The following is a 27,024-nucleotide window of genomic DNA, read 5'->3' as shown; positions in this document are numbered from 1 at the left end:
TGACCTGCAGGTGTCTCATCTGAGATTCATGGTTTCCTGGCTGGAGGTGCTTCTAGTGAGAGTTGGATGGCAGATCTGGGTGCCTTCCTAGTTTGTTGACCTTGATTAAGTCACTTTACTTGTCTAGGCCTCAGTTTCCTCAACTCTGAAGTTTGATATTAAAACCTGCCTGCATTCTACATAGGGCTGCTGTGATATTCAAATGAACGAGTCTGTGAAAGATCCCAACTATTTTTTTTTTTTTTTTGAGGCGGAGTCTTCACTCTGTCGCCCAGGCTGGAGTGCAGTGGCGCGATCTCGGCTCACTGCAAGCTCCGCCTCCCGGGTCCGCGCCATTCTCCTGCCTCAGCCTCCCAAGTAGCTGGGACTACAGGCGCCCGCCACCGCGCCCGGCTAATTTTTTGTGTTTTAGTAGAGACGGGGTTTCACTGTGTTAGCCAGGATGGTCTCGATCTCCTGACCTCGTGATCCGCCCGCCTCGGCCTCCCAAAGTGCAGGGATTACAGGCGTGAGCCACCGCGCCCGGCCAGATCCCAACTATTGTAAAATGCATACATAAGTGATGGCTGCCTGGGATATGTAAGTAAATTAAAGACTTAGTAGTGGCTTTTAGAAAGACTTCTATTTCCACAGGGTTAATGTGACCTTGAGACTACTAGCCTGAAACTCATGAGCTGGCCAGGGATGCCATACTCTTTCTCACACCTCCGTATGAAGAGACCACCAAACAGGCTTTGTGTGAGCAACAAGGCTGTTTATTTCACCTGGATGCAGGTGGGCTGAGTCCGAAAAGAGTCAGTGAAGGGAGATAGGGGTGGGGCCATTTTATAGGATTTGGGTAGGTAGTGGAAAATTAGTCAAAGGGGGTTATTCTTTGGCAGGCAGGGGTGGAGGTCACAAGGTGCTCAGTGGGGGAGCTTTTGAGGCAGGATGAGCCAGGAGAAGGAATTTCACCAGGTAATATCATCAGTTAAGGCAGGAACAGGCCATTTTCACTTCTTTTGTGATTCTTCAGTTACTTCAGGCCATCTGGATGTATACGTGCAGGTAACGGGATATGATGGCTTAGCTTGGGCTCAGAGGCCTGAGATACTCATTATCAAACTCTGGCAGCAAAGTTTCCTAAAGTCTTTTACTTGCATGCAGTAGGCAAGTGGCTTTTTCATATTATCAACAACCTGGAAGATTTTTGTGGCCTAATTTGTAATATTACCTATTAAAATTCATGGTACTCATCCCAATTTGTAATTGTATACATCTCTTTGTATTCTTATTTGTTTAATGTCTAGACTGTAAATTACACGAGAGCAGTGTCTGTTTTGTTCATGGCCATATCCCCAGCATCTGGCGCAGGCCTGATACATAACAGATGGTCAGTAACTAAGTGCTGAATGAATAAATAAATGGCAAGGTAGAGAAAAACCTGGGCTTTGAAGTCAGCTAGATGAAGGCTTGAATCTTAGCTCTCTTAACCTACTGATTGTGTGACTGTAGGCAGCTCCACCTCTCTCTGTCTCCATTGTCACCACCCTGGTTCAGCCCACTGTCACCTCTTAACTGAATCCGGCAGTAGCCTTTAACTGGTGTCCTGGTCTTCCCATATTTACTCCTTGATATAGTTTGGATGTGTGTCCCCACTCAAATCTGATGTTGAAATGTAATCCCTAGTGTTGGAGGTGGGGCCTGATGGGAGGTGATTGGGTCACGGGGGTACATTTCTCAAGAATGGTTTAGTACCATTCTTCTTGGTACTGTTCTTGCCATTGTGAGTGAGTTCTCATGAGATCTGGTTGTTTAAAAGTGTGTACCATTTCCCCCCTTGCTGTCTTTCTCCTGCTCTTGTCAGATGACATCCAAGCTCCCGCTTCCTCTTCCACCATGATTGTACACTTCCAGAGGCCTCCCCAGAAGCTGATGCTCGAGCTTTGCTTCCTGTATAGCCTGCAGAACTCTAAGCCAATTAAACCTCTTCTCTTTATCAATTACTCAGTCTTAAGTATTCTTTATAGGAATGTGAGAATGGACTAATACCCTCCCTCTCCCCTCCAACCCATTCTTCATACCCCAGTTGAAAGATCTCTTCAAACCCATTGCGTCACATTCAGATGGCTTCCCGTTGCTCCTAAGATAAAAATATAATCTTTAGTGGCCCTACAGGTCCTGTGTGATCTGCTCTCTGCTGACTTTTCCAGTCCCATTTCTCACCATGCTAGTTCTTGATCCCTATCCAATCTGCACTCTGGCCTTTGCTTGGTTCCTTGAAAGCATCATTCATTTCCCACCATAGTGCCTTTGCACCTGATATTCCCTCTATTTGGCCACTTATCTGTGCACCTCTTCTTCAGTTTGACTTAGCTAAATCCTTTTTTTTAAAAATCTTAATCCTTAACTTAGGTATCTGGGAGAACTTCTCTTGACATTGCTGACTAAGTCACTTCTTTTTTTTCTGTTCTCATAGCACCATAAACCTCTCTTTTGTGCTATTTTTTGGTAGCATTCTTTGACTAATTTCCTTTCCCACTAGACTGTAAGCTCTGTGAGGGCAGAAGCCATGCTTGCTTTTGCCTACTTAAGACATGTTAGACAAATGAAAAAACCCGATGTCTTTGAACTTATTTCCTTATTAGGAAAATGGGGAAATAACTGCTGACCTGATATGAGGATTGAAAGAGATGATGTATTAAAGCATCCAGCACAGGACTGGCTCATATGTCTTTTTAAGACACATTAGCTCCCACTACTCTTTTGGAAACTCATGAGCTCTCTGGAGATCACATGCTCCATTTCTTCTCTTTATGTCAGAGGTCTCTGCGGGGCTGGATGTGAATGTGTCTGGATAGGTAACAAGTTGATCAGAACTCTCCTGAAGAGTACAGAAAGATCAGTGCTTACAAATGCTAAGTGCTGGTTGCTGGTGGTGTATTAGAATTTCAAGGGGAATGATTTATACAAGATCTAAACCTTAATGTGGAGTTGGTCAGAATGTCTAGAATCCAGTTGCTTTTGGGATGCTGGAAGCTTTCCCTGGATCCTGCAGTATCCCAAAGTAGCCTTGTGGTCTTACAAGGGATATGGATTGAAAAAGTGAGAACAAATACAGAGAGTTCTTTGACATTCTTTACTTTCTTCAGTGTCACCTTAAAAAGTCCATGAGTCTTAGAAGGTTTAGAGAATCAATGATGAAAGAAGCAACTTCCTCGCTTTGCAAATGAAAAAAACTGAAACCAAGAGGAGAGAAAGTGACTTTATGGCAACTTTAAGCTAGAAATCCAGTTCTACTTTCCAGTGAATTTTTCCCCCTTCCGTCACTGTCCTCTTGATTCGTGGTTATGTGCTTTTGATTGAGACTTTTTTATTCTTTTGTTTTCCTAAAGAGGGGAATTGTATGGTACGTATGAAAGGGACTAGCTGTTAGCTACTCTTTCAAGTGTCACAGCCCAAGAAATATTTTATTGCATTTGATGTCTAAGCATTAGTGAAATTCAAGCCCGGCCATTGATTCACACTAAACTGAGTTTATAAATATACCTAATGCTGATTTTTCTGTTTTGGGGCCAAGATCCTTTTCAGAATAGGGTGACAGTATACATTACTCCATCTTCTTTGGGACCATATATCATGAAACTTCAACCAAGCTCAGGGAGATTCTGACCTCATGGGCTCTATTTAAAGCAGGTGCTTTGGAATTAATGATGCTTGTTCTTTAGAACTTTGAAAACCCAATGGGTGAAAGTCAAGCTGAGCCCAAAGGCTTATTTTGAAATGGATACTTTTTGATTCTTATTAAAGTCATGAGTTTTTATCCTAGAATACTTAGAATGTCAGTAATGGATAGAAACTTACAGATCATCTGGCCTTAATTCCTCAGTTTAGAGATGTGAAAACTTAGGACTAAATAGGGGAGGCACAGTGAGTGAGTTAAGGAACTAGGACCAGAACTCAATCAAGTCTCATGACTCTCAGTACAGTGTTCTTTCTGCCTTGTTACATTCTTTCCAGAGATGATGAGGAAGTGTGGACCACTTAACTAGTCAAATCCAGGGACCTGAACCAGGAAGATAGTTCCTTCTGTGTAAGATGTTCTGCTTTGGCCAGGCATGGTGTCTCACATCTGTAATTCCAATGCTTTGGGAGGCTGAGGCAGGTGGATTTCTTGAGCCCAGGAGTTTGAGATCAGCCTGGGCAATATGGCAAAACTCCATCTCTACAAAAAAGTATATAAAAATATTATCTAGGTGTGGTGGTGTGTGCCTGTGGTCCCAGCTACTTGGGAGGCTGGGGCAGGAGTATGGCTTGAGGCCAGGAGGTGGAGGTTGCAGTAAGCCAAGATTGCACCACTGCAGTCCAGCCTGGGTTGACAGAGTGAGACCCTGTCTCACAGAGAAAAAAAAAGTTCTGCTTCAAGAAAACACTTATTCTTACCTGAAGAGTGCAGCCATAGATTCCTTTAAGGATGTATGTGTGGAGTAGAAACTGGGAAATGGTGCCTGAGAAGCGAGGGTCAGGAGGCCATTCTGGGATTCACAGAAGCAGCTGCATGAGAATGCAGCAGCAATCATAACTCTCACGGACCACCTTTATCACTATCAAGTACTTTCACATCCATGTTCTCATATGAAGTTGGCAAGATGAGTAGTAGTATCCTTACTTCACAGAAGAGTCCCTAATTGGTTAATGGCATTGCTCTGTTTCACGTAGATGGACAGAGCTAAAACTTGAATCCCATCTTTTGTCCCCAAGCCTGCTATTCTAATTCCAGATCTTGTGTTTCTCAGAGAGCTCTAACTCATCAGCGAAACTTCTTTTACTGTTCAAAGAAGCATCTTTCTCCAACTATTGCCAGTGATACTACATTTCAGCAAGCAATTGGAAGGAAATTCGTAGGTATCTTTAGTCCGTTAGCAGATATTTGTGAAATGCTTCTCTATATGTATATAGCACTATGCTACAGAATACAGGGGAATTTAAAATCCAGAACCACCTTTAGGAAGCTTTTGGTTGGATGAACAATTAAATATTTAGTAGAAGAATAAAAAGAATGTAGCCAAGGGCCAAAGGAGTGGCCCAGACACTGCAGGCTCTAGGATTTCAGGGGAAGGAGAGGTCAGTGTGGGTGAGGTTGGTCACGGAAGGGTGTGAAATTGTGGTTGGGCTTTGGGAAGGTCATGTTTTAATAGACGGAGAGTTTGACTTGGTTCTCTTGCTTTCTCTTTGTCCTCTGGCAAGACACTAAACTCTCTGGCCCCCTCTCTTCCATCTGGCCAGTACGTTGACATAATGATCTTTAAGGGTCATTCCAGCTCTGAAATTCTATCCTATAAAAAATAAAACTGGCCTAAAGAAATGGTCATGGATGCATTCAAAGATTAAGTATAATGCCATTTACTGCAGCCTAATTTATAATGACAAAAACAAAGGTATGGAAACAAATGAAATTGAAGAGAGATTGGTTAAACAAATGATGGCAGAGCCATATGTTGGAATATTATATTGTCATTAAATAGAATGTTTTAGAAGGATATTTAATGACAGGAATACACTCATGGTATAGTAAGTGAAAAGAATGATTAACTATACTGTAACTTCTAATTTGTTGAAAGAAAAGAAGAATGCATAGAAAAGACTAGAAGGAAATGGGCCAGGTGGGATTATGAGTGAATTTTGTTTTCTATGCTGAATTTTGAATATTTTCAATTTGATTATATCTCCTATAAATACTATTTTAAAGTTAATGAATAAAATCACTTACCCCTCAGTGCAAGAGACTGGCTCCTTTGCCATCTATTCCCATGTATATATGTCCTTGACAAGTCACTTGCGCGGGCCTCAGTTGGGAGGTTGCGTGGAAGAGAGGCAAGATACTTTAGCAGGAGGCAGGAGAGTGACCATCTATTTTTGGCTCAGTCATGAGTCAGCTTTGTGACTTTGGGTAAGTCCCTTCTGAACATCCCTGAGCCTCAATTTCTTCATCCGAAGAGGGGAATTAGAGGTCACAAAAGATCCTTCAAGTTGCAAAATATATTTGTTCCTAAAGATGGATAATTTCTCCACTATTGTGGAACTGGCTAAGAGGCCTCTTTGGCTTCTTGAGCCTGGCCTCTTTCTTTTCTCTTCCGCTCCCCTGCACTTGGGCTCTGCTGACTGCAGGCTGATTTCTGTTATTCAGAGTTCAGGGTGAATTGGAGTAAAAGTTGAGTGTCAGGGGCTCTGCGCAGGTAGGGTGTAGTGACAGCACTGAACCACTAGAGGGAAGCATTGTTTGATTACTTTCTCCTTTCCCATTTTTAGCTGCTGTGTCTGCAGGTGAAGATTAGCCTTGATTTGCCTGGGGGTTTCAAATTCTAGCATTTTAGAATTAAAAGGACTTTGAAGATCATCCAATAAAACCCCAGTATGCTGCAGATGTGAGATGATAGAGGCTTGATAAAGCAAGCGACCTAGTTAAAGTCACACAATGTGTTTTTTCAGGGTCTACACTATAAAGGAAGGCTGCAGACAGAGCCAAGGGTATAATCAGTTGAGTCCACAAAGAATAGACAGGTCCCATGTTGTGCAGAAACCTAAAGTATCTACTTGTATACTTGGATTCACTGAGCTCCTCTAGTCAGGTGTTAAGAGGCCTGGAGATAGAGAAGAAAAGATATAACCCTGCCCTGAGGAGCTGCTGTCTGGCAGGGGGAAGCACGCACAAACACACGATGCTACCCCAGATGTCTTCCCCACTGTTTGGTGGTCTGCCTAGTCTAGGATCCAGGCTGTGGTGGTGGTTTGGAGGCTGGTTTGTGGAAGACCCTGCACATGTTCTTATGAATGATCACCTCCAAGATTAGGGAGATACATTGGGTACTCTAAGTTTGTATTTCCAGTTAACTTCTGCAAGCAGTGCTTAGCCCGTTCGTGTGCCATGCCTTACCTTTTCTTGAGGTTTGCGAGGAGTCCTGGCATTTTTTTCTCCACCTTCAACCAGCCTTGTTCCTTGGCTCTAGGCTGACTTTATTTTTGGTTTGCAGGTACCCACCAGCCCTAAGCATTGTGGTAAAGTGAAATCGTATACTGGCCTGGGAGCCAGGCAGCTCTGTGACCTTGCGCAGGTTACCTTCTGTCTTTGAGAAGGGAGTTCATGCTCTCAGCTGCAGCTGTGTCATCTCTGATAGAGAGATGAAGTTTTGTCATTGTATTTGGATTTTGTGTTTGGCAGTGAATACCCATTGATCTGTGGTCTAGAGAAGTGTAGCATGTGTGTACCTGAAGCAGAAGCAAGAGCCACCCTCTGAAGTGGGTATATTTGAGAAGGGGCTGGGCCTGCAGGGCCACCAGATGGCAGCAGCAGGCAGCCAGATAGCCTTGGGATGAGGCTGGTAGGGTCATTCCGGAATTAGCAAGGTCAGAGCTGAAAGGGCCCCTAGAGGTCATCCACGTTCTCCCCCTTTTTGTATGGATGGGAGAACCTAGGCCCAGAAAGGGAAAGGAGCTTGCATAAGGACACACCCTGAGTTAATAGCTGATAGTCCTTTCTCTTAAGAGGAACTGAGACTGGTCTGACCTCTAGCTGGCTGCCCCATGGAGATCCAGGGGACAAGGGCCAGTGAGCCAGCTGTGGGAGAGGACCTGGCAGTGGCAGTTAAGTGTTTGGCTTTTTCCTGATTTCTTCAAGGGCCTTGTCTTAATGATTTTCACCTTCTCACTCACAGCAAAAGCAATGTGCATGTCTTTTCTGCTCGCCTCTGCCCTCTCCAGTTCTCCTCCTCAGTTCTCTGGGCCAAGGCTTCCCATCACACTGTGCAATGGATAGAATTAGGGGTCATCTCTTAAGCCCTATACCCCACAGATGGGCAGGCCCAGGGCCTTGCCAGAGGCGTGCTGAGGACATGAGTTAGCACAATTGGCTGAATAAGAACAATTTTTTTTTTTTTTTTTTTTAAATTTCCAAGGGGATCAGGATAGGGCAGGGAGCCAGTGTTTGCCAAGTACTTACTATATACTAGGTGCTCTGCCAGGTACTGCTCTGCAGCCTGAGGGTAATACTCCTGTAGCCCCTTAAGGTAGGGTTTATTTCCCTTCATTCTAGGTGAGAATTGAGGCTCAGAGAGGCTAAGTGGCTTGCATAAAGTACCATAGCTAGTTAGAAAGCAAAGCAGACTCTTGAATCCCACTGTGTTTGATATCAAAGCTTATTTTATTTCATCATGCCACTTCCTCTCAAGGTGACCTTACTGGAAATGTGGCAAGTGACTGTCTTATTCCATTCAGGCTGCTATACCAAGTAATATAGACTGGGTGGCTTATAAACAATAGAAACCTATATCTTACAGTTCTGGAGGCTGGGAAGTCCTAATCAAAGTGCCAGAAGATTTGGTGTCTAGTGATGGCCTGCCTCGTGGTTCCCCTTCTTGCTATGCCTCACATGGCAGAAGAAGTGAAGGAGCTCTCTGGGGTTTCGTTTATAAGGCCACTGATCCCATTCATGAGGGCCCTACCTTCATGACCTCATCACATCCCACAGGCCTCGTCTCCGTAATGTTAAGGGTTAGGATTTCAACATGTGAATTTAATGGGGACACAAACATTCAGTCTGTAGCAGCTCTTTAGGCTTTAGGGACGGGGCAACAGATATTTTGTCTCTCCTTCCTGGAGAAAGCTTCTGGGGGAGTTGTGGTGGTGAACTGCAAGAGGGAGGAGGCCTTTGAAGTAGGAAAGGGCAGGTCTTTATGGAGCAGGTTAGGGAGTGGTGGCTGGTGTTCTAAAGCCCACTGAGAAATGGTTAAATACCTTTCCCCTCTGTTCCTGTGTTCTAGCAGTTCCTTCTTCCAGGAATGCTTGTCTCTGTGATTCCTGCATAGCTACTGCCTCACTTCCATTGGTTCTTGTCCAAATGTCACCTCTTATACTCTATTCCCTTCACTGCGTTATTTTTCATCATAGCAGTTTTCACTGCCTGAAATCATAGTGTCATTTTTGTTTATTTGTTGTCATTCTCTCCTAACAGAATGTGAGCCCCACAAGGTTAGGGACTTGGTCTGCTTTATTCACCGCTAGATTTCTCCAAACATAGGGGAGAGACTCGAGTGCTGGTAGCATGGAATGGGTAGAACTCTTGGACATGGAAGCTATGCTGTTTCCAATGGCTGTGTTTAGGAGACACAGCCTATAGCCAGCCCTGTCCTCTTCCTACTTTCTTGGAGAAGCCCAGATCAGAGAGTCTCAGCTCCCTGAGGCTGACAGCAATGTCTGGTGCCCCAGGGTTCTAAGACCAGTTTTGCTCCTGCCTATCTGCAAGGCCTTGCCTTGGGACCTTGGCTTCCCCAGTCTGTCCATAGTGAGTGGGGTGACCAGCCATGCTGCAAGCTCACCAGATGGTTCTGGGAATGGTGCAGAGGTCCCTGGCAGAGAGTTCAGTTTCCATTCAAAGAATCTTCCTCTTTCGTGATGGAGATTGATTTGTTCCAGGAGTGCTCTAAAAGTGAGCATTGAGTTACTGGCCTATGATTTTGCCATCATTTTTAGGTTCTTGACAGATGGCACTCTGCTTGGCCTTTTTCAGGGGACCTTGCCTGTCCCATGGGTGCTCTCAATAATCAGAGTGACGGCCGGGCACGGTGGCTCACTCCTGTAATACCAGCACTTTGGGAGGCTGAGGCAGGCAGATCACGAGGTCAGGAGTTTGAGACCAGCATGGCCAATATGGTGAAACCCCATCGCTGCAAAAAAAAAAAAAAAAAAAAAAAAAAATTAGCTGGGCATGATGGTGTACGCCTGTGGTCCCAGCTACTCGTGAGGCTGAGGCAAGAGAGTCACTTGAACCCTGGAGGCAGAGGTTGCAGTGAGCCAAGATCGCGCCACTGCACTCTAGCCTGAGCGACAGAGTGAGACTCCGTCTCAAAAATAAATAAATAAATAAATAAATTGTAGTGACCACCAGTACCTTAAAGTGCTCTCAACGTGTGTCAAGGTGAAAGCAACCCATTCTGAGGAATATTGGAGGAATCAACTCTTGCCCAATCTAAGAGTGACTTTTTACCTTAGGAGGAAGCTTAATGTAGCCAAAAGAACCCTGAAGAGCTAGGTTTAAGTTCTAATTTGGCTATTTGTTGGCCGTGTGATCTTGGGCAAATCATTGGGCCTGAACTTCCTCACCTGTAAAATGAGAACCTTAACTCCTAATTTGTCTGCTTCACAGGGGTGTCTTATATCATTTACTCATTCGCAGTTCCTCCCTTTATTCCTTCACTCATTTGTTCAACAAATATTTGTCGCATAGGCAGAAGTGAGGGGAGGGCATTCCAAGCAGAAGCAATACTGCGAAAAAATCCGTAGAAGTGGGAAGTGCTCTGTGGTGTAGTTTGCTTGACCTGGGCCAGATGATAAGAGACCAGGAACTTTTGGGTATAATGGGAATGGGTCCTTGTTGAGGCATTACTCTGTGAGCAGTGGAGGAGCAGCTGGAGGTTTCTGTGAGGGGTGGGGGTGTGTGAGAAATGTAAACATTGAAAGGAGACACCCTGACTCTGGGTGGCTCTTGCTGGCTCCTCTGTTGAGGCCTCATGCTTGCTTTCTGCTCATTGCTGTGGCTGAATTAGAGGTACTCTGAAATCTTAGGGGTGCCCCTTTCAGGGGCTCAGGTGATTATGAGAATCTACGAGATGGGGAGATGGGTGGGACTGGAGTCATCTGGTTCATTAGCCTTTCTTCTGGGAAGCTGTCATGGGCCATATGGAAGGTCATTTAGGAAACCATCATGTTACCTTTCGTCTTGAAGCTTTTCTTAAAGGCCTAAAAATGAGCAGCTCTGGGGCTTCTCCTTATACCTCCCTGAGGAGATGGAGCTGTGTGAGGAAGGAGTCTGTCACATTTATCAAGGGCACATGTATGCCAGGCATTTTACCAGGGCTTTACAAACATTTATTTAATCCATATACAAATTTTGCCAAGTGAGGCTCACTCCCATTTTACCCATGAGGAAACCAAAGAGACGTGAAGAGACATGAGCTTACCCTACCTGGGTACTTAGCCTTGCTTTGCTCAATGTGAAATGCAGGTCAACATCACCTTGTCAAGTTTAGGGGTATTGTGAGGCTCAAATAAGATCATGGAAAGCACTTTGTAAACTGGAAAGTTACTATGTGCATAGGCAGGGAGCCATCAATAGTACTACTCCTTCCCAGTCACACTCCTACATTGAATTTTGCTTGGACCACTTATTCCTGAGCTGATAGAAGCTTCTAGCCATTTGTTTCTCTTCTGTGCACTTTCTCCCCCAGCCAGCCCCAGAGTCAGTGGCTTTATTCACCACTTCTCTCCATTAAGCCCACAAATAAGAGAGCAATGCCTTTTTTTAGAATGTTAACATTTTAAAACGTTATAGTACCAACTAATATCAAGGTAAACTTTCTTTTCTTTTTGCCATTTTGGTGATAACAACGTAAATTGTGGAATTTTAATCCTAGAAGGGACCATTTTATCCTTATTTGAAATTTGAGAAAATAGAAGCCCAGCAAGAGATGATTTGTCCCCATGGTCCCATAGCTAACAGGTAGCAGCAGACCCAGCTAGGATTAGAACCCAATGGGTCCCTTGTCTAGAACCCCTCCACTGCCTCACATCAGCCCTTTTATGAGAGACTTTGGCTTCTTTGTGGAGGAAGAATCGAGTTTAATAAATTTCATTATACCAGCCCCTTTATGTAACAGGGCTGTTTCCGGGTCCTGGCAGATGGTCCATAGTAACAGTGCTTTGCTGATTTGGTTGGAGCTGAGCCTATGAAATGAAAAATCCTCAGTAGCAGATGCCTCTCCTAGGCCCTGGCCATGGAAAAGTCCTCCTCTCCAAGGAAAGTACTGTAGCTTTGGTGGTAACTGTCTCTAGTGGGACTAAGTGTCAGCACCCTGAAAGATAATCTTACACGGTGTCAAGGTTTTACAAAAGGTCACATTGGTGACTTGGAGGTTCTTGGCAGTTGAGCTGCTAGTAGAAGGTGTTTGTATTCTGGGGCCTGAGGGACAGATGGGAGCAGGGAGCAGAGCAGGAGGGAGATTAGTCAATGTGGGAGGGAAAGGAGGCCATCCCACCCTGGGTCTGCCCTGGCAACCTCTCCTTTTCCATACCATGAGACCATGGACCTCCAGACAAGCCATTTGAATGTAACTGCAGTGTTTGTCACACCATCTGCCAGCCTTGACAGTGGACTTTAAGCCCAAACCTCTCCCAACCCCCTACTTTGAAATTACTGGGACTCTAAGTCTCCTGATTATCTTCCCTTTCCTGGTGGGTCCTTGAACATTATATGTTCTCAGTGGCCTCCGTCGGTGATGCTCATTATTGCCACTGCTCGATGCAAGTGCCAAGTCCCCAAACCACCGACAGTGGAGTGGTCATTATCTCCACTGGCATCTTCCTGACCATGTCCACTGCTCAGTTTCACCCTTGTAGAGTTCTCAAATATAGGGGTGGGAGAATGTTTTCCCATCTTTGAGTATAGCTCTATTAGGACCCCAATAGATCTTTTATACTAATCTCTCTTGAAGAGCCTGGAACAGTTTCCCAGGGATGGGGTTAGGGTAAATTTGAGAGGCACTGTCTACAGTCATGTACCAAGATGTTCTCACTGGTTGACCACAAACGAGCATCCTAGGATAGGCTCGTTTCCTTCCCTACTGCTGCCTCTGGGTGAATTGCTCACCCAAAGATTGGGGCCAACCTTTGTCTCCTCTATTGGAGATCTTAATCTGAGCTTCCTAGTTTCTTTTTGAAAACCAGTGATGCAAATAGTGTTTCTAGGGGGTTGTGGGATGTCCTGGGGTTTCAGAGGTGGGGTCCTGGCTTTCTAACATAACAGTTTTGATACATGGCAGTGGATGGGCTTTGCAGAATTAGCTGGCTCCAGTGTATGGCCTGTCCCTGGTCCTGCTCCTGTGGGACCTCAGGGTGGTCTGCAGGGGGAGCCGTGTTCCCATAGCCAAGTGCTGGGATTTTTTACCAAGGGAACTCAAGCAACTCCTCTCTGCAGGTTTAGGCATGCTTGGGAACTGCGGCTTTCCCTTGGCTGTGCTGACTCTCCCAAGTCGCATTCCCAGCTTTAGCCTTCAGCTTGGGTACTGTGAGTCATCGTCATCAGTGGAAAACACGGCCTCATCAACAGCTGGGTGCAGCGCTTGGCCTTTTTTCCTTTTTTTTTTCTTTTGTAACTTCACAGAGATGGAAACTACTGATGATTTTGCAGTGGACAAAAACTGAAGGTGATGTACAGGATTAGGGATGGAAGTTCCAGATAGGGAGAGGAGTATCTGGAGGAGATGGAGAAAGGGATGTTTCTTTCATTACCTAGCCCTTGGGCCTCCCAAAAGCCATCCCTGGGATGGAGGCAGTGAGAATCATGGTGACCTCACCTGTCTGCTCTTCCCTGCCAAGCAGCTCAGGAAACCCATGATAATTAGGTGAGGCAGGTTGCAATGGAAGCTTGGAGAAGTTGACTGGTACAGGCATACCGTGGAGTTACTGCAGGTTCAGTCCCAGACTGCAGCAATAAAGCAAATATCCAATAAAGGGAGTCACACAATTTTTTTGTTTTTCTAGTGCATATAAAAGTTGTGTTACACTATACTGTATACTATACTTATTAAATGCACAATAGCATTATGTCTATAAAACAGTGTACATACCTTAATTAAAATATATTTTATGGCTAAAAAATGCAGTCATCTGAGCCGTCAGTGAGTTGTGATCTTTTTGAATTGTGGCCTTTTAGAGGAAGGTCTTGCCTTGATGTTGATGGCTGCTGACTGATCAGGGCTGTGGTTGCTGAAGATTGGAGTGACTGCGACAGTTACTTAAAATGAGACAATAGTAAAACTTGCCACATTGATTGAACTCTTCCTTTCACAAGATTTCTCTGTAGCATGCAAAGATGTTTGATAGCATTTACTCAGAGTAGAACTTCTTTCAGATTTGGAGTCAGTCTTCTCAAACCCTGCTGCTGCTTTGTCAATTAATTTATATAATAGCTTGTCTTTTGTTAGCATTTCAACGGTGTTCACAGCATCTTCACCAGGAGTAGATTCTATCTCAGTAAATCACTTTCTTTGCCATCCATAAGAAGCAACTCCTCAACCCTACAAGTTTGATCTTGAGATTGCAGCAACTCAGTCACATCTTTAGGCTCTATGTATAATTCTAGTTGTATTGCTGTTTCTACCACATCTGCAGTTACTTGTTCTACTGAAGCCTTGAATCCCTCAAAGTCATCCAAGTGGGTTGGAATCAACTTCTTCCAAACTCCTGTTAATGTTATTTGACCTCTTCCCATGAATCATGAATGTTCTTAATGGCATCTAGAATAATGAGTCCTTTCCAGAAGATATGTAATAACTTTGCCCATATCCATCAGAGAAATCACAATCTATGGCAGCGATAGCTTTACAAAATGTATTTCTGAAATAATAAGACTTGAAAGACAAAATGACTCCTTGATCCTTGGACTGCAGAATGGATGTTGTATTCGCAGGCATGAGAACAACATTAATCTCTTTGCACATCTCTATCAGAGCTCTTGAGTGACCAGGGGCTTGGTCAATGAGCAGTAACATTTTCAAAGGACTCCTTTCTGAGCAGTAGGTCTCAACAGTGGGCTTAAAATATTCAGTAAACCATGCTGTAAACAGATGTGCTATCATCCAGGCTTTGTTGTTCCATTTCTGGGGCACAGGCAGAGTACACTGAGCATAATTCTTAAGCACCCTAGGATTTTTGGAATGGCAAATGAGAATTGGCTTCAACTTAAAGTCACCAACTGCATTAGCCCTAGATAGTATCTTCTTCCCATAGAAGGCTGTTTGGTCTGCGTTGAAAAACTGCTGTGTAGTGTAGCCCCATTATCAATTTTCTTAGCTAGATCTTCTGGATAACTTGCTACAGCTTCTCCATCAGCACTTGCTGCTTCACCTTGCACTTTTTTGGAGACAGCTTCTTTTCTTTTTCTTTTCTTTCTTTTTTTTTTTTTGAGACAGAGTCTCGCTCTGTCACCCAGCTTGGAGTACAGTGGCATGATCTCGGCTCACTGCAGACTCCACCTCCTGGGTCCAAGCGATTCTCCTGCCTCAGCCTCCGGAGTAGCTGGGATTACAGGCATGTACCACCATGCCTGGCTAAGTTTTTGCATTTTTTGTGAAGACGGGGTTTCACCTTGTTAGCCAGGATGGTCTTGATCTCCTGACCTCATGATCCCCCTGCCTCAGCCTCCCAAAGTGTTGGGATTACAGGCATGAGCCACTGCGCCCAGCCTATAGCTTCTTTTATTAAACCTTGTGAACCAACCTCTGCTAGCTTCCATCTTTTTTTCCTTAGCTTCCTCACCTCTCTCAGCCTTCCTACAATGGAAGAGAGTTAGGGCCTTGCTCTGGATTAGGCTTTGGCTTAAGAGAATGTTGTGGCTGGTTTCACCCTTTATCCAGACTACTAGAACTTTCTCTGTATCAGCAAAAAGGCCATTTTGCTTTTTTTTTTTTTGCCAGATGGAGTCTTGCTCTGTCACCCAGGCTGTAGTGCAGTGGCGCGATCTGGGCTTATTGCAAGCTCCGCCTCCTGGGTTCATGCCATTCTCCTGCCTCAGCATCCCGAGTAGCTGGGACTACAGGCACCCGCCACCACACCAGGCTAATTTTTTGTATTTTTAGTAGAGATGGGATTTCACTGTGTTAGCCAGGATGGTCTCGATCTCCTGACCTCACCCGCCTCAGCCTCCCAAAGTGCTGGGATTACAGGCGTGAGCCACTGCACCCGGCCCATTTTGCTTTCTTATCGCTAGCGTAGCACTTTTAATTTCATTCAAGAACTTTTCCTTTGCATTCACAACTTGCTTAACAGGTGCAAGAGGCCTAGCTTTTTAGCCTATCTTGGCTTTTGACATGCCTTCCTCCCTAAGCTTAATCATTTATAGCTTTTGATTTAAAGTGAGAGATATGTGACTCTTTCTTTCACTTGAATACTTAGAGGCCATAGTAGGGTTATTAATTGGCCTAATTTCAATATTGTTGTGTCTCCGGGAATAGGGAGGCCTGAGGAGAGGGAGATGGAAGAAGGGCTGGTCAGTGGAGCAGTCAGAACGTACAACATTTATCGATTAAGTTTGCCATCTTATATGGGCATGGTTCATCATGCCGCAAAATAATTGTAGTAGTAACATCAGTGATCATTGCAGATCATCATAACAGATATAATAATAATAATAATTGTGAAAAGTTTGAAATATTGCAAAAATTACCAAAATGTCACAGAACACGTGCTGTTTGAAAAATGGCGTCAATAGACTTGCTTGACTCCGGGTTGCCACAAACCTTCAATTCGTTAAAAAACAAAAACAAAAACAAAAACTGCAGTTATCTGTGAAGTGCAGTAAAGTGAAGTATGCCTATACTTTTCTAAGAAGCTGTGGACAAGATGTACTAGAAGTCAGGGCGGCCTGGATTCTAGTCTAGTCTTACTTCTAACTCAGTATTTGACCTTGGGTAGTTAAGTTACTTTCCTTTTGGGCCTCATTTTACCTAATAGAAGCAAATGATTGGGTAAGAAGTTCTCTAAGGTTTCTTCTGGCTCAGATGGTTTATGAGGCTGAATTGAATGTAAAGAACTTTGAACCTTATTCCCAAAATCCTCTTGAGAATCCAAACCCAATAGTTCTTTCTCCAGATGAGCAGTGTTCTGCTCACTGTATAAGGAGAATCACATAGACATGGTATTCACCCTTTAAGGACTTACAGCTTGTTGTCCTTCTTTCCTGTCCCCACCAGGCAGCAGAGTCTGCTGGGAAGCAGGAAATTGGGATCCTAGTTCTGGCTCTACCAAAACATACTGTGTCCTTGGGCAGATCATTCACCTCTTTCAGCCTTATTTTCATTTTCTTTAAAATCAAGGGATTAGACTTGCTGCTTGGCTTCAACTACCCTCCCTCACCACTCCACACACATTCCCCGCCCCCCAGCCTCCTACTAGCTTTTCTGCAGGGTGTGATTCTTAGCTGCAGAAGCCCTGGGGTATAGTTTCCTTTCTTGCCGGGAGGGAGAAAAGCAAGATTATTTTTTAATTACGCAGCTAAGATTAGGCAGCAATCTGCATTTTAAAATGTTATTAATAAGAATCTATAAGTGTGTGAAGAAGCTTTAGAGTTTGAATGTGAAATGTGTTGGGAAACATCTGTAGAGTCACTGGCCTCAATCAGAGATTTTTCTCAGGTTGCCAAGTGGCTTCTAGGTGTAACTAGTAGCGTGATGTGCTACTGGACCCCTAGAGGAACAGGAAAACCAAGGCCCTCAGCCAGCACATCTCAGAGCAGGGACTCATCATGGTCCAGCCTCTCATGATGGTTTTTTTGTAAAATGGCTTTAGAGAGTGAGAGTCATAATGTTATTAACACCTGCATTTAGGGTTTACAAAGTGCATTTATGTTTATTGCCTGCCTTTTCATCATAGGCTTGAGAGGCAGCTTAAGCAAGTTTCATTGCCTCTACTTGAGTTGGCTGGGACTTGTAAGTTTAAGGTTCTTCCATTAGGAAAGGCGGTGTGCTGTAGAGGAGAAGCTCAGAAAGGAAGATGGGAGCTGGACACTGGTCCTGGGCCGCCATCTCCCTCCCCAGCTCTGCCTGTCTCCTTTCCCTACTTTATATTTCTCTATAGCAATGAAAGTCATTTGCCATAGGTAATGTTTTGTTGTTGCTGTTGTCTGTCTTTCCTGTCATTAGATTTAAGCTCCATGATGGGAGGGAGTTTTGTCTTTTTTTTTTTTAATTTGAGATAGGTCCTTGCTCTGTCACTCAGGCTGGAGTGCAGTAGCATAGTCATAGCTCACTGCAACCTTGAATTCCTAGGCTTAAGCAATCTTTCCACCTCAGCGTCTGGAATAGCTAGGACTACAGGTGTGCACTACCTGTTCAGCTAGTTTTTTTTTTTTTTTTTTTTTAAATTGTTTGTAGAGACAGGATCTTGCTATGTTGCCCAAGTTGGTCTCAAATCCAAGTGATCAAACTCAAGGCTCAAGTGATCCTCCCACTTTGGCCTACAAAAGTGCTAGGATTAAGTTTTATGTGTTCTGTTCAGTGCAGTAGCCCCTAGCACCTGGGGCAGCACCTGACATATAGAAAGTGCTCAGTAACTATTTGTTGAATATTGTGAATGCCTGGATCTGTTTCTATCTGTATAGGCTGTGTGACTTGGAAAATTATTTGTTTTCCTTAGTTTCGTTTTCTCTTTGGAGAGTAGGTTTAGATGGTCTCTGATGTCCTTGGTGGTAACAGCAATACCTATTACTTTGTTTTCTGTCAACAAACACTGAACACCTGCTCTGGGTCAGGCCCTGTGTTAGGTGCTGTGGGGAATACTGAGAGAATAAGAAAAGATCATTGTTCATTGGGCAAACTAAGATATGCAGTCAAATAACCCTATGTTTGGAGGGATAGAAAGTTGTTGAAACAGAGGTACAAGCACCATGCTAGTGGCTCCTAAAGGAAGAGATGGCTTATTCTGACCAGGGGATGATAGGGTGCTTTAGGGAGGCAGCAGCATTTGAGCTAGGCCCTGAAGGGGGAGTAGGATTCCATAAGTGGGACAAGCAGGCTGACCAGCTTTGCAGGCTGACAGGTGTTGCAGGCTGACCAGCATTGTGGGCTGAGGGCAGAGCATGGTCCTAAGGCCCCGGAGGGAGGAAGTTGAATATGCTTTTGACAAAGGAGCAGTCATCCAACATTGAGCGAACGTAGGTGCCTTGAGAGAGGCAAGGGAGCTACTGAACAAACTAGGACTGGGGCTTCCTGCCATGCTCTTGCCTAGCCTGGAAGAAGAAACCAGCCTGACTCCTTGCTTTTCTCTGGGAAACCCTAACCCCATGTTGTAGATAGTTCTGCAGTCAGTCTTGGTGTTCCTCAGGGTGCAGTCTGTCTTCACTTCTATCACTGCTGCACCCGATTTGGTAGCTAAGAAAGTCAGTGGTGAAAATGGAGCAGCTGTGTGTAATACTTCTATGTTTTAGGAATCTGACCTTTGCCATATAGGTCAAGGATGGATGAAGCTCACTCACTCACTCATCAGCTGGGCTCTCTCTGTGCCTCCAGCCCACGTGTGTGTCCCTGTGACTCTGAACAACCTCAGGAAGTCCTTGTGAATGTTCACTTTTGAAGAGCCAGTGTGACCAAGTGAAAAGTGGAGCTGAGGTCAGACAGACCTGTGCATCCTCTGCAGGACAATGACTGAGGGCACTGACTCTGGTGCCAGGCCGCTGGGTCCCATCCTAGCTTTGCCATTGAGAGCTGCTGGCTCTGAGCCAGAGACATAACCTCTCTCTATGCGTTAATATTTTCATCTGTAATTTGAGGATTATAATGCCTATTTAGGGTATTTCTGTGGATTAAAAGGGATAATCCATATGAAGAGTTTAGCATGAAATAGCCCTCAAAATATTAGCAATTATTATTGTTATTATTGCAGCTGTGCCACTTACTAGCTGTGTGATCTTGGGCAAGTCATTTAACCTCTGTGATCTGTTTCTTAATCTGTAAAATGGGATTCACAGTAATCAGTCGGGGTTGATTAAATTATGTAACTTAATGATAGTGCCAAAAGCAGTTTTTTGCAGAGTCAGCTCTCAATAAATAAATTCCCCCCAACCCCTCAACTTTTGTTCATTCTCTTTGCAGGCTTTTTCTCCCCTTTTTAGTTAGGCAGCCCGTATTTGGGAATTTTATTTCTGTATTAACTTAAAAAAAATCCAAACCTTTTATTATGTGATATTGTTTATGATACGACTTTGGAAACTTGTGACATTTTACTAAAAAATAACAAACTATACAGTCAAGTTTTACTTTTTATTTACACTGGGAACGATATGAGTAGTCTTTGATATTAGAGTGCATGCTTTATTTTTGGACAATGGTGAGACTAAATATTCCAAAGGTGACAATAAAATTAAATTGTATACCAGTCATTTTAACACTGAAGATTTTTAGGCACCATAATTAAAGTGTAGATCAGGGAGGTATCCAAGAGGTCATCTATTCCAGTCCTCTTGTTTTATAGATGGGAAAACTAGGCCCCTAAAGAAGAAGGGACCTGTTCAAGGCCATTCAGCCTAGAAGAGAAGCCAGGATTAGACCTGAATCGTAATTCAAGTTTTATTGAATCTCAAGTTAAAGCTTCCTCTCCTCTCTTCTCTTTTCCAACTCGTCTTGCTTCATCTTTCTTCTCCATTGTTCCCTTTAACTCTCTTCTTTTTCCTACCTTTAATTAATTTGTTTCGTCTGGTACATTATAGACTTCTGATGTGCAAGCCACCATGCTTTAATCTTAAAAATCAAAATTCTGTGATCGAGCTTTCAATGTTCTTTCTCTTCTTTGATTATCATTAGAGACATTGACCCTAACACTTTGGTAGGTGGGAATTGGCTGAGAAGATTTGACAAAGTGGTAGAAATGCTGTGTGGAAACATGTAAATCCTTAATAAGGCTGTGTTGTTCAGTTTGGGAGCATAATAGTAATAATGGCCGTTCACTAGTTAGTGTGTGCCACACGCTTTATGGAAAAGTATCCTTGCAGCAATGCTACAAGGGAGATGCTTTTGTTTTCATTCTGCAGATAAGACTTAGAGTTGTTGAGCAGTTTGCTCAAGATTATGGAACCAGTGAATGGTAGTGCTCAGTAGTGGTGAGTAAGAGGTAGATAGGTTGATAGGTAGGGAGGTGGTTGGATTCATTTATTCAATTGTTCATTCAGGCAGGAGATAGTTATTGAGTGCCTACTTTGTGTTGGGCATTATTCTAGGACTCAAGAATGAGTGAAATAGCCTGTCCCCAGTATCATGGAGCTGGCTCTCTGAAAGAGGAGACCACATTAATTAAACAGTCCTAATGAGTGTGCATTTATAAGCTGAGGTAAATGCTCCCAGGATGTGGAACATGGTCCTCTGAGATTGTTGCACAGAGGAACCTGATCTGAGTTGAGTAGTGGGCAGAGTTGAAGATGAGCAGGAGCTGACTAGGCGAATGGGATCAGGGTAGTAGGGATAGCTGGGGACAGAGGGAACCAGTATGGAGGCTCTATTAGTCCGTTCTCACGCTGCTGTGAAGAAATGCCTGACACTGGGCAATTTATAAAGAAAAGAGGTTTAATTGACTCACAGTTCCACATGGCTCGGGAGGCCTCAGGAAACTTACAATCATGACAGAAGGCACCCCTTCATAGGGTGGCAGGAGACAGAATGAGAGCCAGCAGGGGAAATGCCAGACACTTATAAAACCATCAGATCTTGTGAGACTCACTCACTATCATGAGAACAGCATGGGGGAAACTGACCCCATGATTCAATTACCTCCCACCAGTTCCCTCCCACAACATGTGGGGATTATGGAGATTACAGTTCAAGATGAGATTTGGGTGGGGATGCAGCCAAACCATATTAGAGGCCTTGTGGAGGAGCAGCATGGCACATGCTATACGGAGAGGAGTGTGGTGTGACTGCCGCTGTGCTGAGCTCTCTCCTTGCCTGTTTCCTGCTCCTTGTACAGGAAGATGATGCTAGGTGATTCTTGGGCAGTTAGTTCTGTGTTTAACGAGTCCCTGGGTATTATCATCAAATGCCTTTTTATGAAGTCTCTGTCCATGTGGCAGAATGAAGGATGAGTGACAGAAGTCAGGTTCTTACCTTCTAAGGACATAGAATGAATAACCCAGAGAGTAACTGGTACTTATGTTTGTAAACAGGTGAATCATAAATATAACAAACCTATAGGTAGAGAGCTTCCTCCTTTTCATGAGTGTATTCTAGATAGCCTTGTAACATCCTGGAATATTAGAGTTGAGAGAGACTGAAGAGGTCATGTGGTCTTTTCTCTCTCTTACCCATGGATTTTCTTTTTATAACATCTACCTTGGTTTGCTGACTCCATTTTGCTATCTTCAGTGACATTATATTCCCTTTTTGGACAGATACTGTCAAGAAAGTACGGATGATCCTCTAATCTATCTTTCTATCACCTATAGGACTCCCTTCTCTAGAATAGGGTAGAAATTTCTCTTCCCTGAAGAGCTCAGACATCCCTGGAGCAACTTCTCCTTGTACCTATAGCTATGGCTGCAGCACCTGCAGCCCTTGATGGATGGTAAAGGAAGTTGGCCTCTTGAATATTCATCATCCACCCACCCTACCCGCAGAGTATCCCCTGCTCTCTGTGGTTTGCATCTAGTAGTCTTTCTCCTTACTCTCTCCCCTTTTATTTATATTTGACTATTTGATAACATGTTTGCAAAACACCCCAGGAGAGTTAAATAATTTGGTAATTAAATAACATTCTATGATTCCCATTAGCGGGACCCTTGATGTAGCATCTGTATACTTTCATCACCTTCCTACTCACCTTGAAATCGTGAAATCTCAGAATGGTGTTTATTTCCTCTCCTTTCCTTTCAAAATCACATCTAATGGGGTGCCGAGCCCTGTAAATTCTTTCTTTTTTGTTTTCCTATGACTTCAATTCTAGTTTAGACCTGGATGCATCCTAGGCTTCTGTTATTGTTGTTGTTTCTTTCTTTTCTTACCTTATCACTTACTACCTCTGTGACTTTGGGTAAGTACCTTGTTCTCTGTCAGTAACATGGGGATGGTAAAAGTGCCTAACTCACAAGCTTGTTGCAAGAATAAGCAGGATACTGTACATAGAATGTGCATACTTTAATAAATAAATTAATGTACATATGTTGGTGATGTGTTAAAAAATATTTTGCTGATAGACATCTGGTGCAGTGGCACACGCCTATAATCCCAGCGCTTTGGGAGGCCGAGGCAGGCAGATCACTTGAGGTCAGGAGTTCACGTCCAGCCTGGCCAACGTGGCGAAACCCTGTCTGTACTACAAATACAAAAATTGGCCAGATGTGGTGGTGCATGACTGTAATCCCAGCTACTAAGGAGGCTGAGGCGGGAGAATTGCTTGAACCCAGGAGGTGGAGGTTATAGTGGGCCAAGATCATGCCACTGTACTCTAGCCTGGATGATGTAGCAAGACTCTGTCTCAAAAAAAAATTTTTTTTTTTTTCTTTTACTAATAGTAAGCAACCAAGTTTAGGGACCCTTGGTCTGGAGGGTGAGATCCAGACCCAGCCATGGCAATTCCCTGTGGCTGGCCCCAGCCTGGCAGTCTTGACTCCCCTCCCAGTCTCCTTCCCTAGTGACCCTTATTCACTCTCCTGCCTTTTGATTTTTTTTTTTTTTTTTTTTTTTTGAGACAGTCTCCCCCGTTGCCCAGGCTGGAGTGCAATGCTGCCATCTTGGCTCACTGCAACCTCTGCCTCCCAGGTTCAAGTGATTCTGCCATCTCACCTTCCCCAGTAGCTGGGACTACAGTCGTGCACCACCACATCCAGCTAATTTTTGTATTTTTAGTAGAGATGGGGTTTTACCATGTTGGCCAAGCTGATCTCAAACTCTTGACCTCAGGTGATCTTCCCGCCTTGGCCTCCCAAAGTGCTAGGATTACGGGTGTGAGCCACTGCGCCTGGCCACCTTTTGATTTTCATATCATTGCTCATCTCACACTGTTCCTCAATATCCTCCCTCGGTCTCCCATTTTCTTTTCTTATCCAGAAGTTCACCTTAAATGCCTCTTGTTCCCTCAAGCCTGCCAGGACAATTCCAGTTCCAGACCCCTTAAGTGTTCTTTCTCCATACTTCTCATTTGGCCTCTGTCGTTTTCTGTGGTGCGTTGATATTTTTTGCAGGGTATACTTCTTGGCTCTGTAGTTACTCTGTGCTAATTCTTACATGGACATGCCTTATAAATTGTGTGTCACTTGCTGACTTTGTTTTGAGCTATTTTGTCATCTCTCTAATTTATCATTTACCTGGAGACACATACCTATACTTTTTGGATGACATTAGTGTATCTATTTTTTTATCATAGTAATATATAATCCTTTAAGGAAAAGATTCATTTGTTAAATTTGTGATTGAGTCTCCCTGGATTTGACAGCATGCATCAGCTTGATGCAGACATTCATCTACAATGTATTAATGAGCATTTTTTGTATGTGGATTTATTTTACTCCAGATGACATAAAATCATCATCCATGTGTTTAATGCCTTTATTTCAGCACTTACTGTCCTGATTTCTGCATGGGCTCCTGGGAAGAAGATTATTCTAGTGGGGAAAGCTGGATGGTACACAGAGCATATCCATTTAATCTGGGTTTTCCTCTTCCTCAAACATTGTAAAAATGGCTGTTTCATCAGCCAAATTTTGTCAGTCTGTGACAGCAGCTGTGCAATCATTGGAGATACCATTGGCCCTGGAGTCAGAAGACACACGTTTAAATCTTGATTCAACTACTTGGTTGTTGTTTGCACCCAACCAAATCATTTAACTCTCATCATTTAACCTCATCTGTAAAATAAGCTTAATACTCTGTATGCCACAGCATTATTGTGAGGATTGAGACAATGTCAATGAATGTACTGGGTACCTGGGAAGAGGTCAATAAATGTCTGTTTAAAAGAAAAGGAAAAATAAAAGGGTCTCTTCTATCCTGGGTGAGGCTTCTGATGCAGAGTTTATTTTGAGGAGAAACAGACAAGTTCAGAGTGCATTAAATTTAGGCTTGAGACTGAAGACTGAACATTAAGTCAGCCTGGTTTCTGGACTTATCTTAACCAGAATGTCTATGGCCTCCCCAGAGAGTATGAGGATTAATTAGTTAATCTTTGTAAAGTGCTTTGAAGGTGAAAAGTGCTATGTAAGTGGAATGGCTGAATTGCTATCAGGGATATAATAATGGTGGCACCATATTCTGCCAGTCTTGACTGTCTTTGACATCAATAATCAATAACAGGAAAGCTCTAAGATGTTTTACTTCATGTGAAAGAAAGGATTCAGTGTGTGATTTCTGATAAAATTATTTCTGTAGTCTTGGAGACAACAACTTCCTAGTTTTTCCCAGCAGAGGAATGCTATAGTCATTTAAGCAGCAACAGTCTCATCCCCTGGCTTCTTGGGAATCTCCTGCTTAGCAATCTGGTTAGAAATCCTAGCCAGCTCTGGTAGAGGGACAATTTGCCAGTTTTGGATGCCTTATGGGTCCTGGGCACATGGGTTTTTAAGAGTAATCTTGCAGAAGTGAAGGAAGAGTGTTGAGTGATTGTGCAGTGACTAGGGCTTAATAACCAATGCAGAGTGATACCATGGGCTAGTAGAAAGAGATGTGGCTTAGCTGTGTGACCCTGGGCAGGTCACTTATCTGAACCTTAATTTTTTCACCTGTCAAGTGACAGCATAGTAGTTGATGAGTACAATGATAAAGGTGGCTCACGGGAGGGTGACTTTCACCCTTGCTGAGGAGAGCTGGGGATTCAAGAAAGGTTTCATAGAACTAGTGGTACATGAGCTGGACTCCAAAGGTGCAGTTTACCAGTTAAGGAGAGGGCATTCTTTACCAGTTAAGGAGAGGGCATTCTTAGCAAAAGGAACAGCACACAAAGAGCCATGAAGTAGTACGTGTGAATGGACCTACTCCCAGCTCTCATAATATACAAGGTATCCCATATACCCTGTGAGCTACACAGACTTTGTTTCCTCTTTGAGGAAGCCCAAAAGTCAGATTCCTGTAAACTGTTGGTATCTACCTTAGTGTCTGCTAGCAGGCTGATGCTGAGAACTGTTTCCCTGCAGAACCTTGTATCACTGCAATATTCTGACATTTCCCCATGAATCTATGGTTGTTTTTTAGCTGACACTGTAAACCCATATGTTGAATGTGGGGCCAGATGAAGCTTTGATACCAAACACAAAGTATGCAGTGGTAGATTTGTCTAGAATTTAATATGCATTGCTCTGTGTTTTGTCTCTAAAGCAAAGTTTTTCTTTGTTAAAATAAACATGTATAAAGAATTTATACAACGCACATGGTTATGCATATTTATTGCAGAGAATCTGTTAATAATCTATGCCTCATCAGATTTTGCATTTGTGTTGAAATAACAAATGTGGCACTTGGTACAACTGAATGAATTTGGTGAATTTTCTCTTATCTGGGAGAAGAAAGTCCATTTCTCCTTTTGCAAATCTCGTTTTCTTTTGTCATTTTTAGCACTGGCCCGCTTCCCATGTGGTGCATCTGGGGGACTAAATGCTTTTCTGGCTCCAAATGGTTTTGCCATTTTTTTTTTCTTCTCTCACTCCCTTCCCTCTAGCACACATAAACACTTACCTTAGGATTGTTAGAATTGCTCCTTTGGTAAGAGCATAGATTCCGAAAGGTCCCCTTATGTTATAAGGAGGGGAAAGCAAATGAAACTGGCCATTTGTTGAGCTAGGCCCTAAGAGATTGTGGAGTGGAGAACTTCAGGGTGGCTAAATGGGCCCTGGGTTGGGTGGGGAAGAGGAGAGCCTGAGAGCAGGCATCTGGGCAAAGCACAAGGAGTGTGTGGGGAAGGGAGGGAATGGAAGGCCATAAAGCATGATTGAAGTTATATCCATAGTCATATCCATATCGATATAACATGCAAGAGCAGAAACTTTAGAATGAATCTGCTTGAATCCAGCTCTGGTACTTACAGCTTGTTTGATCTTGGGCAAGTCATTTAACCTCTCTGAACCTTCATTTCCACATCTGTAAAAACATGAGTGCGTGTGCCTTCTTTACAGGAAGATAGGAAGGCTCCTGGTAGTTGGTACTAAAATCAGTGTCACACTTTCTCTTGTAATTCATTGCCTACCCATGGGAGCACAGCTGTGGAATGTAGTCTTAATTCAAATAATGTTTGTTTTTAGAAACTGGCAAGGTGTTTACCTGGGGCCGAGCAGACTATGGTCAACTAGGGAGGAAGTTGGAGACTTACGAAGGCTGGAAACTAGAAAAGCAAGATTCATTCCTCCCCTGTTCAAGACTACTGAACAGCATGCCTTCATCTCTGCATTGCTTAACTGGAGCAACTGAGGTAGGAAGTGACTTCACACAGATGTAATGTGTCCCTTTTTCTTGTCTTTCAGTGAAGCATTTACTG

The 27,024-nt window shown here is 43.6% G+C and overlaps 1 protein-coding gene across 10 annotated transcripts in view; it reads left to right on the top strand.

Moving 5' to 3' along the window:
- Positions 1-27,024, top strand: part of SERGEF (secretion regulating guanine nucleotide exchange factor) — a 234,494-nt gene that overhangs the window by 27,404 nt on the left and 180,066 nt on the right. For 9 of the 10 annotated variants that reach the window (XR_001894917.3, XR_637407.4, XM_009186472.4 and 6 more), the window contains one exon: positions 26,792-26,958. The exons of the other annotated variant lie outside the window; for it this stretch is intronic. Coding sequence is in view for 7 of the 9 variants with exons in the window: in XM_009186472.4 (XP_009184736.2) it covers positions 26,792-26,958 (167 nt within the window). In the remaining 2 variants the exon portion in view is untranslated. The remainder of the gene's footprint in view (positions 1-26,791; positions 26,959-27,024) is intronic. 10 annotated transcript variants of the gene reach the window in all.

The sequence above is a fragment of the Papio anubis genome, chromosome 12 (genome assembly GCF_008728515.1).
Source record: "Papio anubis isolate 15944 chromosome 12, Panubis1.0, whole genome shotgun sequence".
Taxonomy (NCBI): domain Eukaryota; kingdom Metazoa; phylum Chordata; class Mammalia; order Primates; family Cercopithecidae; genus Papio; species Papio anubis.
The sequence above is the reverse complement of the archived record's forward strand: the minus strand, read 5'-3'. Positions and strand labels throughout refer to the sequence as shown.